Source organism: Mus caroli, unplaced genomic scaffold (assembly GCF_978045245.1).
Source record: "Mus caroli unplaced genomic scaffold, Mus_caroli_1 scaffold_11, whole genome shotgun sequence".
Taxonomy (NCBI): Eukaryota; Metazoa; Chordata; class Mammalia; order Rodentia; family Muridae; genus Mus; species Mus caroli.
Window position 1 is genome coordinate 17,818,679 of NW_028227266.1, and position 15,153 is coordinate 17,833,831.

The window sequence follows — 15,153 nt, forward strand, 5'->3', positions numbered from 1 at the left end:
GTAGTCTTGGCCATCCTAGAACTCACTTTGTAGATCAAGGAGGCCTCAAACTCACAGAAATCCACTTGCCTCCAGAGTGCTGGGATTAAAAGTGTGCACCACCACCACCTGGCTCTGGTTTTTACTTTTTTTTTTTTTTTTTTTTTTGTTTTTTTTTTTTTTTTCGAGACAGGGTTTCTCTGTGTAGCCCTGGCTGTCCTGGAACTCACTTTGTAGACCAGGCTGGCCTCGAACTCAGAAATCCGCCTGCCTCTGCCTCCCGAGTGCTGGGATTAAAGGCGTGCGCCACCACGCCTGGCTTGGTTTTTACTTTTGATTGGCACACGTCTGCACATTTTGCCACCAGTGATCATGAAATAATGATAGAAATGGCATACTAGCCTGGCCAGCACAGCAAACAGACGGTTCTTCCTGTGGCTCTGCAGGGTCTCTTCTAACTATTTTGAAACAGTCAGGCTGTTCCTGACCCAGTCAGCTCAATGGAATTTACTCTTGCATTCAAACAGTAACACTGTAACCCTTGACCAGGTGCTTTCCACCTTCCCACCTCTGCCCTGCCCCTCTCTGCTTCTCCAACAATTTCTTTAGTCTCCACTGACTGACTGAGATCTTAGGCACCTTGACATAATGCCCTCCAGCCTTATACCTATTGCAGTAAGTAATGAGGCTTCTTCTTCCTCATGGATGAGTAATATTCCATGGTGTGTCCACACTGCATTTTCTTTATCCATTCACCTATTAATGGACATTTGATTCTATGTCTTGACTCGCGTGAACAATACCGCAATGAACAAGGCGCAAGTATCCGGCACTCGTTAACAAGCTGGTTTCCTTTCCTACAGGCATTTCCCCCAATAGTTGACAGATCTTATGTTCATTATATTCTGTGATGAACTTCTATCCCACTTTCCATAACAGCTATAGGATTTCAATATAACTTATTGATGACAATCCATTCGGGGGTGTTCCTTTCAGGCTTGCATAGAGACCAGGGCCTGATGCTCACATGATTCTCGGCTTTAGATTTACAATGTGGATTCCTTGGAGCCAGAAGTCTACAAGGGTGTAAGGGGCCAGGAGTCACCTTTTCTTCACATTTTTACTCTGCTTCCAACCAGCATGACACTTCAAAGGTCACCTGGTGACTGATGCAATATCTATGTCCCACATTGTGCTAAGTGGCATTAATCCCCCTGGAAAACCAAGCACGGTGGCTCACAGCTGTAATCTCAGTGCTACAGAGACTAAGGCTGGAGGACCACCATACCATACGTTTAAGGACAGCCAGGGCTGTACAATGAGATCCCCAGCATTCAGAAGGTGGAAGCAGGAGGATGGTGAGTTCAAAGTCATCCTCAGCTACATAGGAAGCTCCAGAGTAACCTGGAGCATAAGAGCCACCATTGAAACTATGGGGCCTGGGCAAGAGGCTGAAGGGGGAGGGTAGGTCAGTTTCCATCCCCCCCTCTGGCTTTGGTTTCTGGTTCACTGTTAAACCACCTTATCTGCACCTGTGGCATCCACCTTTGTTGGTGGTGGGAGCCAGATCACCCAGCAAAGATTTCTGTGCTCCTGGATCATAGTGAGACCCAAGCTCTGTACCGAAAGGGGCAAGGAAGAGGTTCACTGGGAAGAAGGTATTTAAACAGGGTGAAAAAGCCCAGGCCTCTTAGATTCTGGGGCCCATTCTCTGGAGAAGTCTGTAAAACTTGCTAAAAAAAATAAATAAATAAGTTCTTTCATTTCATTTTGTCCTAGGATGTTCCCCTCCCCCAACCCCTTTTCTTTTTTTCTTTATTGAAACTGGTTCACACATAGTCTAGGACAGCCTTGAACTCCCGATCTTTTTGCGTCCACCTTCCAACTGCTGGAGTGGCAGGTGTGTGTCACCATGCCTATCCTGCATGCCCATTTTACAGAGGAGGAAACTGAGGCTGAGAGTATGGGAATTAGAGAGAGAGAAGCCGTGGGAGTTAGAACTGCTGAGCATAGCAAAACGCCACGGTGGTCCGAAGAAGCTTCGGGTTCTGAATAGGAGGAGCAGCGAGGGAGCACCGAACTGCGGTGCAGCTCCGCCCCCAAGGGGGACGTGAAGACGCGGACCCCGCGCAGCGTGGGGACATGTGACCGACTGCAGAGGCCGCGCTGCTGCGCAGGACGCGGTGAGGCGCGCGCGGAGGCCCGGGAGCACCACCCGGGAGCACTACAGGGCGCGTGAACAGACGCGTGGCCGCAAGGCCTGGGCGGGGTCTCCTCAGGGTCCCCAGCTTTGCGTAGAAACGAAACTGAAAGAGGGGCCCGAGGGAGGCGGAGCTGCAGCGACGCCACCCAGGCTTGCGAGGCCCGGACCCAGGCGCGGCCAGGTGTGCTCCGGCCACCATGGCTCAGGATGGCGTGGAGGTAGGACAGCCGCCACCGGCGACAAGCCGCGCGGAAAGGGCTCCCGGGAACACCCCTGCCCCCTGGGCTGTCTCCCTCCTCTATCCCTGGGCACAGTGGGACTGTAGGGTCAGAGGTCAGAAGGAAAGGGGGTAACCTGGCCTGTATCCCGCGACACACACACACACACCGCCAGACCCCAAATTCGCACCGGGGAGGCTGGGACGCGCCGCAGTCTCCACCATCCCCCAATGCCTGGAGAACTTCGGATTTTTCCAGGAAATGGCTTAAAGGGGGGGTGGGGGGGGAATGGGGATGCGGAGGCCAGAAGCCAGGGTCAAGTTCAGGAGAATGAAGGTGCGGGGGCTGCTCCCCGTCGCTGGCGACATCAGAGCTTATCCCCCCTCTATCCTAGTTGGAGAAGAGCGTCAGGCGTCTCCGGGAGAAGTTTCATGGGAAAGTGTCCCCCAAGAAGGCAGGGGCTCTTATGAGGAAGTTTGGCAGCGACCACACGGGAGTTGGGCGCTCTATCGTGTATGGTGAGTCAGCCCTGGGGGGGAACACTGAGTGGGTGTGGTTTCAGAATTGCTGTAGCGCTTCAGCGACCCTGGCTCCGTTTAACCGGAGGCTCTCCACCGCCTGGAACTCCTACACCCTTCAAGAGCCCCTCCCATGTTCTCCCACTAGGTGTCAAGCAGAAAGACGGGCAGGAGCTGAGCAACGATCTGGACGCTCAGGTAACCTCCCCCTGTCCCCAAAGGAAGGGGGATCCCCATTCTCTTGTCAGGAGGAACAAATCAGTGAGTGCTCCCCTTACCATCTAGGGTCCTTTCCTTTCTCAAGCAGCCTTCAAACAGTAGGTGCTCATTACATGCTGATTACCTCAAATGGAGGAGACAGGACTAGGATAAGGAGACTGAATGTCGAAGAAAGCTCAAGACAACCCTTCCTTGCTTGAAGAAGAAAGTCTGGGCTGGGCAGATCCTGGGAAGAAAGACGCCTGACAGGAGGAATGAAGGAATCAAGGCAATATGGTTGTTTTGTTCCTCGGCTTCTGTAGCTGTTACCCTGTGCATTCAGTTTGCTTGAAAGACATACCAGAGTTTTTGTTTTGTGTAAGACAGAGTCTTTACGTAGCTCAGCCCTGGACTTCCCTGGAATTCACTAGATAGGCCAGGCTGGCTTTGAACTCACTGAGATCTACTTGCCTCTGCTTACCAAGAGCAGGGGATCAAGGCGTGTACCACCTTACTGGGCATCTAAAAGAATCCTACCAATAATAATCTTTTGCTTTAGGTCTATAAGCAATATGATAAGATAATAGTAATAATAATAGCAGGAAGTAGCCTTCATGGAGAGTACCGGTGAGGCAGATATCCAGGCCTTCGTTCATTTCCTGCCCTCCTCGTGGTCCCAGGAGGCAATCCAATTGCACAAGAACACAGCCCAGGGTCACGACACTCACCAGGTTCCAGAGACCAGCAGTTGACTTCAGGGAATCAAACTCTAGCCACTTGGAACGAAGCTTGGGCTCTGTGAGGACCACCATCCCTCATCAGGGAGCAACTGAGCAGCCAATTAGGCTTGCAGCCAGTTGCTTGCAAGCCCCAAAGCCTAGAGCTTTGTAGTGTGGCCAGGGGACAGAGAGATGGCTTAGCAGTTAAGAGCACTTGCTGCTCACAGAGGATCCTAGCTCCAAAATGGGAACCGCTCACAACCACTCCAAGTTCCAAGGGATCTGACACCCTCTTCTGGCCTCCATGGGCACTGCACACATATACATGCACATGGGAAGAGACACACATAGACATTTTTAAACGTTTTAGTGTTTAAAACCATGTGGCATCTGAGGCCAGTTGTCACATGTGTGGCCTCTGCGAGGTCATGCAGAGTTCTGGGTTCCATGGGCCATGATCCCTGAGTGAATCCAGATTCTGGGCCATCTAGGAAATGAGAATAGCAAATGTATCCAGTCCTCAAGGACTTTGGGGACATTGTGCTTTTGTCTGTTTTTACAGTACTAGGGATCGAACTTGGGACTCCATAGTAGACAAGGGTTCTAATGCTAAGCCACGCCCCCAGCCTTCTTTAGTTACGTGTAATCCTCCTGTATCACCAGACCCAGCTCCAGTAACTAACTGGAAAGCTCTCAACGCAGGCAACAATGTTTCATCTCTGAAACAATGTTTCATCTCCAGTAACTAACTGGAAAGCTCCCAATGCAGGCAACAATGTTTCATCTCTGCTAGAGCTATGCAGAGCCAGGGTCCTGTCTCCATGGCTTCTGCCGCTCTCAACATGGGTATAGCACTCTGAGAGTATTTCCGGGTATTTCCGGTTCTGCCCTCCCCTTCCGTGTCTCCCCTCAGGACCCACCAGAGGACATGAAGCAAGACCAAGATATCCAGGTACGTTGGTGGCTGGAATGGGTGAGGGTGTGGATGGAGGAGGTGCAGGGAAGATAACTGTCCCCGGGGCAGGAGCCATGTGGTCACTGTGGGCTCCAGAGGCAGAGGTGACCTTTTTGTCCGTGTCCATCCATGTTGCAGGCAGTAGCCACCTCTCTGTTGCCCCTGACGCAAGCCAATCTTCGAATGTTCCAAAGAGCCCAAGATGACCTCATCCCTGCCGTGGACCGACAGTTTGCCTGCTCCTCCTGTGACCATGTATGGTGGCGCCGTGTGCCCCAGAGGAAAGAGGTGATAAACCCTTCCTATACCCCACTCCTGATCCCCGTATCCAGAAGTTATATCTAACTGAAGGTCATCAACAGGGACAAGGGGAGGTGTTCTGTGCACGTGTGTGTATGAGTGTATCTGTGTGCATGTCATGTGCAAGTGGGGGCCAGAGTTCAATGGTAGGTGTGTTCTTCAGTTGCCCTCCAACTTATTTTTTGAGACAGGCCCTCTCACTGAACCCTGCAGCTCATCAGTTAATGTGTAGACTAGCATGGCCCAGGAAGCCTCCTGACTCAACTTCCCCTGAGCTAGGCTTATAAGTGCCTTTAGCCAGGCCTGGCCCTTCTATGTGTGCTATGGATTTGAACTCAGTCCCATGAGCACAGCCCACTTTACCACTGAGCCATCTCTCCACCCCTTTCCTTTTGTGTTTATTTTTTATTCATTTTTCAGTGTTTTTATGCATGTTAGTATTTTGCTCATATGTATGTCTGTGTACCACAGTACCACATGGGTGCTGGGGACTGAACCCAGATCTTCTGCAAGAATAACAAGTGATCTTAACCACTGGCCCATCTCCCCAGCCTCTTGGTTTGGGATTTGTTTGTTTGTTTGTTTCCTGTTTTTTGGAGACTGGGTTTCACTGTGTATCCTTATCTGTCCTGGAACTTGCTCTGTAGACCAGACTAGCCTCTTACTCAGATTTATCTGCCCTCTTCCCAAACCCCGAAGTGTTATTAAAGGCATACTCTACTACCACCTAGCCCTTGTTTGGTTTTTTGAGAGTGCCTCACATAGCCCAAGCTGGTCTCAGACTCAATATGCAGCTGAGGATGACCTTGAACCCCTCATCCTCCTGCCTCCACACCTGGTTCCTGTGGAACCAGGGACTTCATGAATGCCACAAAAGTCCAACTTCAATATCCTTGAACTTAAGAAGTTGAACTTTCAGCTTTGACACCTATCAAACCCAATCTGGCTTTTTTTTTTTAAAGATTTATTTATTTATGTAAGTTCACTGTAGCTATCTTCAGACACTCCAGAAGAGGGCGCCAGATCTCGTTATGGATGGTTGTGAGCCACCATGTGGTTGCTGGGATTTGAACTCTGGACCTTTGGAAGAGCAGTCGGGTGCTCTTACCCACTGAGCCATCTCACCAGCCCCCCAATCTGGCTTTTAAACCTCTTTTATTTTTTGATTTGGGGAGTCTCTATGTAGTCCTGGCTAGCCTGGAACTCAGAGGTCTGCCTGCCTCTGCCTGAGTGCTGCCAGCACTCAGGAATTAAAGGCGTGTACTACCATGCCTGGCTTGGCTTCCTAACCTCTTGATTACTAGTGTACTTGTGATAAAAGCTGAGGCTGCACCTCCATTAGTCAACCTAGCATTCATGAAGCCATCGGTTTCCTCCCCAGCAACACAGCACCACGTATCAGGCACAGGCCTGTCGCCCTAGCTCTTGAGAGGTGGAGGTAGGGGGACCAGGAGTTGAAAGCTACCCTGGACTGAGTGAGCCCTGCCAGTTGGCCCTGACAGCTCTGGGCTCTTACTTTCTCAGGTGTCACGGTGTCGCAAGTGTAGGAAGCGTTACGAACCAGTGCCACTCGACAAGATGTGGGGCCTGGCAGAGTTCCACTGCCCAAAGTGTCGCCACAACTTCCGGTGAGGGCCCGGACCCCAGCCCACCCTCAGCCCTGTCCCAGCCCAGCCCACCCTCAGCCCAGCCCCAGCCTAGTCCCCTCCTCCTGTGCCCTGTGCCCGGCCACCCTCTCAGCCCCTCACAGCCCTGCTGGCCCCCAGGGGCTGGGCACAGATGGGGTCCCCATCACCCTGCTACGGGTGCGGCTTCCCTGTGTACCCCACCCGGATCCTGCCCCCACGCTGGGACCGAGACCTGGACCGTCGCAGCACACACACCCACTCCTGCTCAGCTGCAGATTGCTACAATCGGAGAGGTGAGGCCCTGGTGCACACCCTGCATTCTGCATCCCCTGCAGATCGACCCCCTGGGCTGCTCCCTCCTCACATGGAATTTCTAGCAGCTTGGTGGTGTCCACCCAGCTAGGTCCATATCCCCACTACCTGTGAGTCTGTTTTTGTGGCCAAGTTCCCACCTCTGTCAGTTTCAACACCTGTAGATTTTATGACCTCTGATCTCTCTGTCCTTTGGTTCCAGTGGGTCTCCCTGCAGAGTCCCCGGTCCCCTCTTACCTCAGCGACTCTCCTTCCCCTAGAGCCCCATGTGCCTGGGACCTCCTGTGCCCACCCCAAGAGCCGTAAGCAGAACCACCTCCCCAAAGTGCTGCACCCGAGCAACCCCCACATCAGCAGCGGCTCCACGGTGGCTACGTGCCTGAGCCAAGGAGGCCTCGTGGATGACCTGGACCACCTCATCTTGGAGGACCTGAAAGAGGAGGAGGAGGAAGAGGAGGAAGAGGAGGACGGTGGGCCCCGAGAGTGACCCTGGCTAGGTGCACACAGGAAGACAGACACAGTGTGTGGCCACCTCGTGTTGCTATAAGATACCAGCTGAAGGAGATAGGAACACCCTTGGGGATACTCATGGGACAGTCACAAGCGCACAAGCCGGGTCAACATAACAGCTTTCTTCAGAGAGTACGCCCCACCACGGAACTCGGCCCAGTAGACCCCGTCCTGGTATCGGCTCCGGTAATGACCTCCATGATACCATACTCCATTGAGGTTAGAGTGGGCACAGGCATGGTACCACCAGCCCCCACGATGGTACAGGGCACAGTTACCTGAGGGAGAGGAATTGAGAGAGAGAGAGAGAGAGTTCAATTTTTTTCACCAAAATAAAAGTCTCTACCAGCACTTCTTTGTGCAAAGCTTTTGCAAGCATTCCTCAACCTTCCCTATCTTATTGAATAGAAGCCCTGCTACTCCATCTCTTCACCAAAATAAAAGGCTCTGGCTTCTCACTTTCTTCTTCAGAGTAATAGCCTTAATTCCCCATCTCCTCGCCAAAATAAGAGACATGCCTTTACCATATTTTCTGCAAAGTAGTGGTCTATTATTCATTCCTTTTGAGGGGGAGGGCTCTGCTTCCTTTCTAGGTTTATTCCAGGTGTACTGGTGCACACCTGTAATCTCAGTACATGGGAGATAGGAGCAAGAGGGTTTGGAGTTTCAGACCAGCTTGGGCTCCACAGTGAGTTCCTGTCTCAAAAATAAACAAACACAGACTGGGGATATAGCTCAGTGGTAGAGTGTGCTTAGATTGCCGGGGGGGGGGGGAGGAGGGGGTGTCAAGCTCTCACCCCCCCCCATCCTCTAAACAGGGTGCCTACATCTTTTATTTAGTCAGCAGAAAAGAACTCTGGCCTCCCTGCTCCCCTCAGAATAAAAGCCCCTTGTTCTCTGGCAGAGAAGCCGTCATACTTTGAAATCCTTAAGCTTAGGGGCTTTCTTTCTGAGTCTGGGTATCATGTAGCCCAGGCTGACCTTGAACTTGCTATCCCAAGGATGCTCCGAGATTCCTGCCCCTCAGACCTCCTTCTCTTGCCCCTCAGACCTCCTTCTCCTGGAGCTGGGACTGCAGCCCTGCACCACCACACCCAGTTCACCAGAAAAGAATCTTTGCATTTATTTTCAAAGGAGATGCCCACAGAGGCGAGAAGTGTCCGATCCCCTAGCACTCACTCGCGTCACAGGCTGTTGAGAACTGCCTAGTGTGGATGCTGAGAACTGAGCCCAGGAGGAAGGGTATGTACGTATGCACGTATGTACGTGTGTACGTATGTACGTACCTGCTGAGCCATCTCCAGCCTCCCTGAGGGAAAAACCTAGCTTCACTGCTTTTCACTCAACCTGAATAGCAGTCCCGCCTCCCTATCCTCCCACCAGAATAAAAGCTCTCCTTACCAGAATATGAGTCTCTGTCCCTATCCACAGTGCTGAAAGGTTTGTCATTGTGCCAAGAGAGGGAGTCTCCGGCATCGCCGTGGTACTGGCCAAGCCGCAGACGGTAGTGGTCACTCTCAGGCTCCAAGGAGAAGCTGTCGTAGTGGGCGCGTGCCGCACGGCCCCCCCAGTCCTCTAGGAGTATCAGCAGCTCGTGGTCCCCACGGCTCGTCACCTGATGCACAGGTTCCAGGCCCAGCCAGTATTCTCCTTCTGGACGCCCAAAGCCCGCCTGGAAGGGTAGGAGGAAGAGGGTGGGGGCGTCCTCTCTGCCCAGCAGTCTCTGACACCCGCACCACAAGCACACACCTTGTAGTGCTGCCAGTTGGTGAAGAAGTTGACAGAGCCGTCCTGCCGCCTCTGGATGACAGTCCAGCCTCCGCCTTCCTGCTGCTGTTCACACCACACGGCTACCACACGACGGCCCAGCCGCAGGTCATACACTCCACTCTGCCAGTGACCTGCCCTGTGAGCCTCTGCACAATCCCTCCATGGGCCTGTGGCAAGGGAAGACTGAGTCAACCAACCCCTTACTGGATCAGAGTCTTGGTTCTCATCCATCCCCTTACCCAAATAAAAGTCATCTTCTGCCGGGCGTGGTGGCGCACGCCTTTAATCCCAGCACTCGGGAGGCAGAGGCAGGCGGATTTCTGAGTTTGAGGCCAGCCTGGTCTACAAAGTGAGTGCCAGGACAGCCAGGGCTACACAGAGAAGCCCTGTCTCGAAAAACCAAAAAAAAAAAAAAAAAAGTCATCTTCTCTCTTCACCTGAGGAAGAGCCACTTCCTTACCCAGCCCTCCTTTCTCAATAAACATGATCCTACGAAGCAACTCCTCACCAAAGCAGCAGTCCTAATCTCTCATGCCCTCATCAAAATAAGAGTACCCCTGTGGTGGCAGCACAGGCCTTTAATCCCAGCCTGGTCTACAGAGTGAATTCCAGGACAGCCAGGACTACACAGAGAAACCCTATCAAAAAGAAAACCTACATGCCTATTTTCCCTTCCTGGTGAGTGAGAGGATTGATCTTGTTTGCTTCTGTGCTGTTGGAAGGCAACTGAAGACCTGGGTGCTCTACCACTGAAGCACATCTCCAGTCTGGTCTTCTCACAGGCTAATAGTCCTTTCTTATCCCCTCATCAGAATAAGAGTGTCATTTCGCCGGGCGTGGTGGCGCACGCCTTTAATCCCAGCACTCGGGAGGCAGAGGCAGGCGGATTTCTGAGTTCGAGGCCAGCCTGGTCTACAAAGTGAGCTCCAGGACAGCCAGGGCTATACAGAGAAACCCTGTCTCATAAAACCAAAAAAAAAAAAAAAAAAAAAGAGTGTCATTTCTTCTATTCCTCACACTACCAACCAAATCCTAACTATTTCCATCTATCCAAAAAGCACTGGAACCCTTGCCTGAGTCGTCCTCCTCTCTCTCTCTCTCCTCTCTCTCTCTCTCTCTCTCTCTCTCTCTCTCTCTCTCTCTCTCTCTCTCTCTCTCTCTCTCGTTCATCCCAGCAGGCTTGCTTTGACTTACCCAATGGCCTGGTGGGGACAGCAAGGTGCCCTGTGGGCAGCGGAGAAGATGGAGGCCCCTGCTGTCTCAAGCTCTGCTCTCTCTGGTGCTCTGGGATTTGGTCCAGCCTCCTGCTGGTGTTGCTGGCACTGCCCACGAGGCTCAGAGGCACCAGAGGCACCAGGGGCAGTGGCAGGACCTGGGGCCACACAGTCAGACATGATTACATTAACTCCCTCAGCTAAAGAGGACAGAAATCCCCTGGCGTAGGGAGTGAGATAGGCAGGTTCCATAGATCAAATCCCCTACCAGATAAACAGAAATTCGGCAGGGCAATGTCGCAGCTTTATCACCCATCCTAAGAAAAGCACAGAGGGCAAAAGGGGGTGTTGGGTGTCCTGCTCTGCCACCCTCCCTGTTCCTTTCAGACAGGGTCTCTTACTGTGCTGGAGTTGGCCTGGAGGCCAGCAAGCCGCAGTTAACCTGTCTTCCCAGCACAGCACTAGAGCAGACACAGCACATGCAGGCAGATCCAGGCTTCCATAGGGATGGGGATGGGACTTGGGCCCTGAGCCATCTCCCAGCCAAGCTGTCTTGTTTGTCTCACTCCAGCTGGCTAGCCTGGAACCTGTAACACCCTCCTGCCTCTGCCTCCTTTGTGCCAGGGACTGCAGGTGTGTGACCCCATGCTTGCTTTACTCTAGGCTTTGGGGCTCAGAGAAAGCCAGGCTGATTCCCAGTCTGCTGTTAATCACAGCTTCACTGCTGAGCAGGAGCAAGTGGGCCCTGGACGAGTTAGGAAAATCCACAGAATCATCACTAAGCCAAAATTCAGGCCCAATGCTGGGGATGTGGCTCAGCATCAGAACAGTCACCTCACATACAGGAGGTCCCAGGGACCCCAAAATCAATAGGAATGTAAAACCAGCCAACCTGGCTGTTGACCCATGTCTGTCATTTGTGCTGAGGCAGAACATGAAAATCAAGGTCATTCACAACTATACAAGGAGCTAGAACCTAGTCTGGGCTACATGAGACCCTATTTCAATAAAAGAAAAAAGAAAGAGAAAAAATAAAAACAACCAAGCAAAACCAAAAAGGCTGGTGACAGAAATTGCCCAAAATTCATAAGTCCCATGTAGTTACAAGCGGTTAAAAGCATTGCCTGTTCTTCCAGAAAACCCAGATTCAATTCCCAGCAAGGTGGCTCACAATCATCTGTAACTCCAGTTCCAGATCATTTTTAGCCTATATACACACATGGTGCACAAACACACATGCAGACATGCATGGGTCCACACACATTAAGATGAAAATAAATCCTTAAAAGGATATTGCAAGCCTGGTGGGGTGGCGCACGCCTTTAATCTCAGCACTTGGGAGACAGAAGCAGGTGGATCTCTGAGTTCAAAGACAGCCTGGGGTAAAGAGTGAGTTCCAGAACAGCAACGACTACACAGAGAAACCCTGTCTAGTAAAACTAAAAAAAGAAAAAAAAGTCCTTGTGTATGATGATAGTGCGTGTAAGCCTAGGAGCTGTGAATATTTTCGTGCAGCCAATGAAGCTCTCCCCAACCATTCACCCAGATAAGCAGTGGGTGGTGCCCCTGACACGGAGAGCGTGGCACAGCTACCTGCTGCTGTCCCCGTTCCGGGCACGCGCACGCGCGTTGCAGGCGGCCGAGGAGGCTGCTATGCTGGCTCATGAGCTGCGCATGCTCACGGAGCTGTGCGTCCAGCTGCTGCAGGCGTGCTGTCGTCCGGCGCGCTTCGGCCTCAGCGTCCAGCGCGCGCTCGGCTAGCAAACCAAGCGCAGCAGCAGGCTCCGCCCCCAGGTCAGGCTCCGCCCTCGCCTCCTGCTGCAGTTGCGCGCGCAGCTGGCCCAGGCGCGTGTTCAGGGTGAGACTGTGCTCGCGCAGTGCGCGCACCTCGCCCGCGAGCGCACCACCCTCCGCCGCACGCCTTTGCAGCGCGCGCAGCAGCTCCTCGTGGCGGCCCAGGCGCATGCGCAGCGTGGCCAGTTCGCTGTCTTGGGTGGCTTCTGAGCTCCTGCAGATGGCGCCAGTTGCCTTCTGCGGGGACAAAACCAGGGTGACGCGGCATCGCGCGGCACCTCCAAGCGCCCTCCAAGCGCCCAGCAGAAGCAGCAGCTGCAGCTTGCGTAGCCTGGCAGTCCCCATGGCCGCCACCTGCAGTGAAGAGGAAAGAGGAAAGAGAAAGAAAAGCCTAGACGGGTCCCAAAGCTCCAAGGTAGCCAAGGAGGGCTAAAGTATTGATCCCAGGGCTTCACTTCCTACGGTTGTACTCCACAACAGAGCTGGGCTGCAGCTCGCAGCGCAGATTGTCCGTTTACCACAGTTCATAAAACAACCAGAATCAGTTTACACCCCAAATCCCTCTCCACCCTCGGTTCCGGACACGTGGGCCTGGTCACCTCTCCCCTCAGAACCTTCGGCCGCCCCCACTTAAAAGAGAAAACTTCCATTTTGCGTGGGGGGGCGGGGCGTGCAAGGGATGGAACCCTGAACATCCATCACTCATGCTGGGCCCCTCTTTTCTAATTTGAGACATGGTGTCACTAGTAGCCCAGTCTGTTACCGAACTAGGTTGGGATGCTACTGCCTGGGCCTCTCCATCCCTAGATGGCTTGTGTGTGCCACCATGCCGTGCTTCACGCAGTGTCTCCAGCCAAGTTAAAATTCGTGACTCCTCACTCCTGCCCTGCAGAATTCACACCCAGGGCCCTATGCCACCACTCCCAGGCACTCGGGCACACACTTGGACCTGCTCAGAAGGAACCACAAGTGCAAAGGCCCTGGGGATTGGATCTCATTTCAGATGTGCTGAAAAGAATACATAGCAAAGAGGCTGTGGGGTGGCATAGAAGGGAAGTGAGGGTGGGTGAGCCGCCGGGAGACAGGAAAGCACCAAATTGGAGCACTTGAGGTTCTGCTCTGAAGCACGGAGACCCGTGGAAACTTCTGAGCTAGAGGCAAGGTACATCAGCTACAATGGCTGCTCATCAGGCGTCAGCTCCCAAGCACTGGGCAGAATCTTGGGCACATGTGGCCGCCTTTGTTGGCAAGCTTGGAGTAAATGAGAGGCCTGGGAGCCTCCCTGTGCGCCACCCCCCCACACACACATACATACATATACATGCACATACATAGACACCATACATACACACCCGTACACACACACACACACACACACAATCAAGACCAGATGCACTCTACAAACAGCATCTACCTACATCCACTCCAACCCCCTCTAACCTCTCACAGCCCAGACGCTGGCTCCAGTGATGACGCTGGCTCCAGTGAGGTTTGCAGCAATCCCACAAAATCTGAGGAAGGCCTGAAGGACCAGGATGAAGGACCGGGAGTCCTTCTGGGTGACTATCTGGGTGCAGGAGGCTGAAAAGACAGAAGCCCAGAGAAGACTTGGAAACCACCCATCCCCCAGAGCATGGATGGAGCCTGGGAGCACAGCAAGTGTAAATATTTAGTATTTCCAGTGTGAGAACCCTGGGCAGAATAGCCAGATCCCCTTGCCCAGGCCTCCGGAGCATGATAACAGAGGCCACTGCCCTACGAGTTTCTTCCTTTCTCTCAGGCTCACAGAGCATGGGAGGCCCTAGGCCCTGGTAGACTTGTGGGCTCCAGACTCAGACAACCATGACAATGATGATGTATCAGTGAGCACCCTGATGCCTGGCGCTGGGGACACCCTTAAAGGGGTAAAACTTTCTCATTTAACCCTAGCAGCCAGTAGAGGTGTGAGCCCCTGCCTAGAATCCCCCAGTGAGGGGCTGGGGGTGTAGCTCAGTGGTAGAGCACTTACAAGGTCCTTGGTACCCAATATTGCCAGAAGAAACAAAACCTTAGGATGTGGCAGCACATACTTGATCATAGTACCTGGGAGGCAGCGGCAGCTGGAGCTCTGCGAGTTCCATTGAGCCCCTATCTTAAAAGGGAGTGGGAGTGGTTGTTAGATCCGAACTGATGAAGGCAACATGAAAGTAAAAGCCAGCATAAGCTGACCTCAACAGAACAGGCAGTCCTTTACTAGAGAAACGAAGTGGAGGTTGCCCGAGGGGCAGGCAGGGGGCTTGGGGTTTTAGAGGACACAAAAGGGAACTTTGGGGAAGAAGATTTTTATCTGAGGGTTGTTCTATGTTGACCTTATTAGTCGTTAGTCTTCTCCTGGCTCCTGCCTGCAGATGCTCTCATCACTATGTTGGCTTTCTTGTCAGACAAGATGTCTCTGTCCATATGCTACCCAGCGAGTTTTGGAGCTGTCCGAGGCTCTTTGCTTTAGATCCTTGTCTTAGTCATGGCTCTTCTGCTGTGAAGAGACATCATGACCAAGGCAACTTATACAAGAAAGCATTTAATTGGGGGCCTGGTTACAATGTCAGAGGGTGAGTCTATAACCATTATGACAGGGAGCATGGCAGCAGACAGACAGATAGACAAACATAATCCTGGAGCAGTAGCTGAGAGCTTGCATGCTACACATAAGCAGGAAGCAGAGGAGTGACCTTTTTGTTTGGCTTCAGACCCTGGGACAGGGGACGGTGTGTGTGTGTGTGTGTGTGTGTGTGTGTGTGTGCGCGCATACCAAACCAGACCTGGCTTCTTTCTTTTTTTTTTTTCTTTTTTCTTTTT

The 15,153-nt window shown here is 52.6% G+C and overlaps 2 protein-coding genes across 3 annotated transcripts; one reads left to right on the forward strand and one right to left on the reverse strand.

Moving 5' to 3' along the window:
- Positions 1-2,092: 2,092 nt before the first annotated feature.
- On the forward strand, positions 2,093-8,010 carry Shfl (shiftless antiviral inhibitor of ribosomal frameshifting). 2 transcript variants are annotated; one of them, XM_029481912.2, is made up of 8 exons: positions 2,093-2,400; positions 2,795-2,918; positions 3,067-3,116; positions 4,749-4,787; positions 4,929-5,078; positions 6,615-6,718; positions 6,831-7,011; positions 7,291-8,010. In XM_029481912.2, the coding sequence occupies exons 1-8, from the start codon at positions 2,380-2,382 to the stop codon at positions 7,411-7,413; spliced, it is 792 nt and encodes a 263-aa protein (XP_029337772.1). In that variant the 5' UTR covers positions 2,093-2,379; the 3' UTR covers positions 7,414-8,010. The 2 variants fall into 2 exon arrangements, with proteins under 2 accessions (XP_029337772.1, XP_021028129.1); XM_021172470.3 differs by having other exon boundaries at positions 2,097-2,400; positions 6,857-7,011.
- On the reverse strand, positions 7,552-13,966 carry Angptl6 (angiopoietin like 6). Its single transcript, XM_021172468.2, has 6 exons — positions 13,759-13,966; positions 12,118-12,672; positions 10,505-10,682; positions 9,290-9,477; positions 8,942-9,212; positions 7,552-7,818 (listed from the first exon to the last, which is right to left on the reverse strand). The coding sequence occupies exons 2-6, from the start codon at positions 12,661-12,663 to the stop codon at positions 7,628-7,630; spliced, it is 1,374 nt and encodes a 457-aa protein (XP_021028127.1). The 5' UTR covers positions 12,664-12,672; positions 13,759-13,966; the 3' UTR covers positions 7,552-7,627.
- Between the last annotated feature and the right edge of the window lie 1,187 nt (positions 13,967-15,153).

Bases quoted from the DNA above. Each gene is read 5' to 3' on its own strand.
- Shfl (XM_021172470.3), top strand. From the start codon at position 2,380: ATGGCTCAGGATGGCGTGGAG. The intron at 3,117-4,748 runs GTAACCTCCCCC...GTCTCCCCTCAG, and splicing joins GCAACGATCTGGACGCTCAG to GACCCACCAGAGGACATGAA. The intron at 4,788-4,928 runs GTACGTTGGTGG...TCCATGTTGCAG, and splicing joins AGCAAGACCAAGATATCCAG to GCAGTAGCCACCTCTCTGTT.
- Angptl6 (XM_021172468.2), bottom strand. From the start codon at position 12,663: ATGGGGACTGCCAGGCTACGCAAGCTGCAGCTGCTGCTTCTGCTGGGC. The intron at 9,213-9,289 runs GTGTGTGCTTGT...CTACCCTTCCAG, and splicing joins CCAACTGGCAGCACTACAAG to GCGGGCTTTGGGCGTCCAGA. The intron at 7,819-8,941 runs GTAAGGAGAGCT...CCTCTCCCTCAG, and splicing joins GGACAGAGACTCATATTCTG to GTAACTGTGCCCTGTACCAT.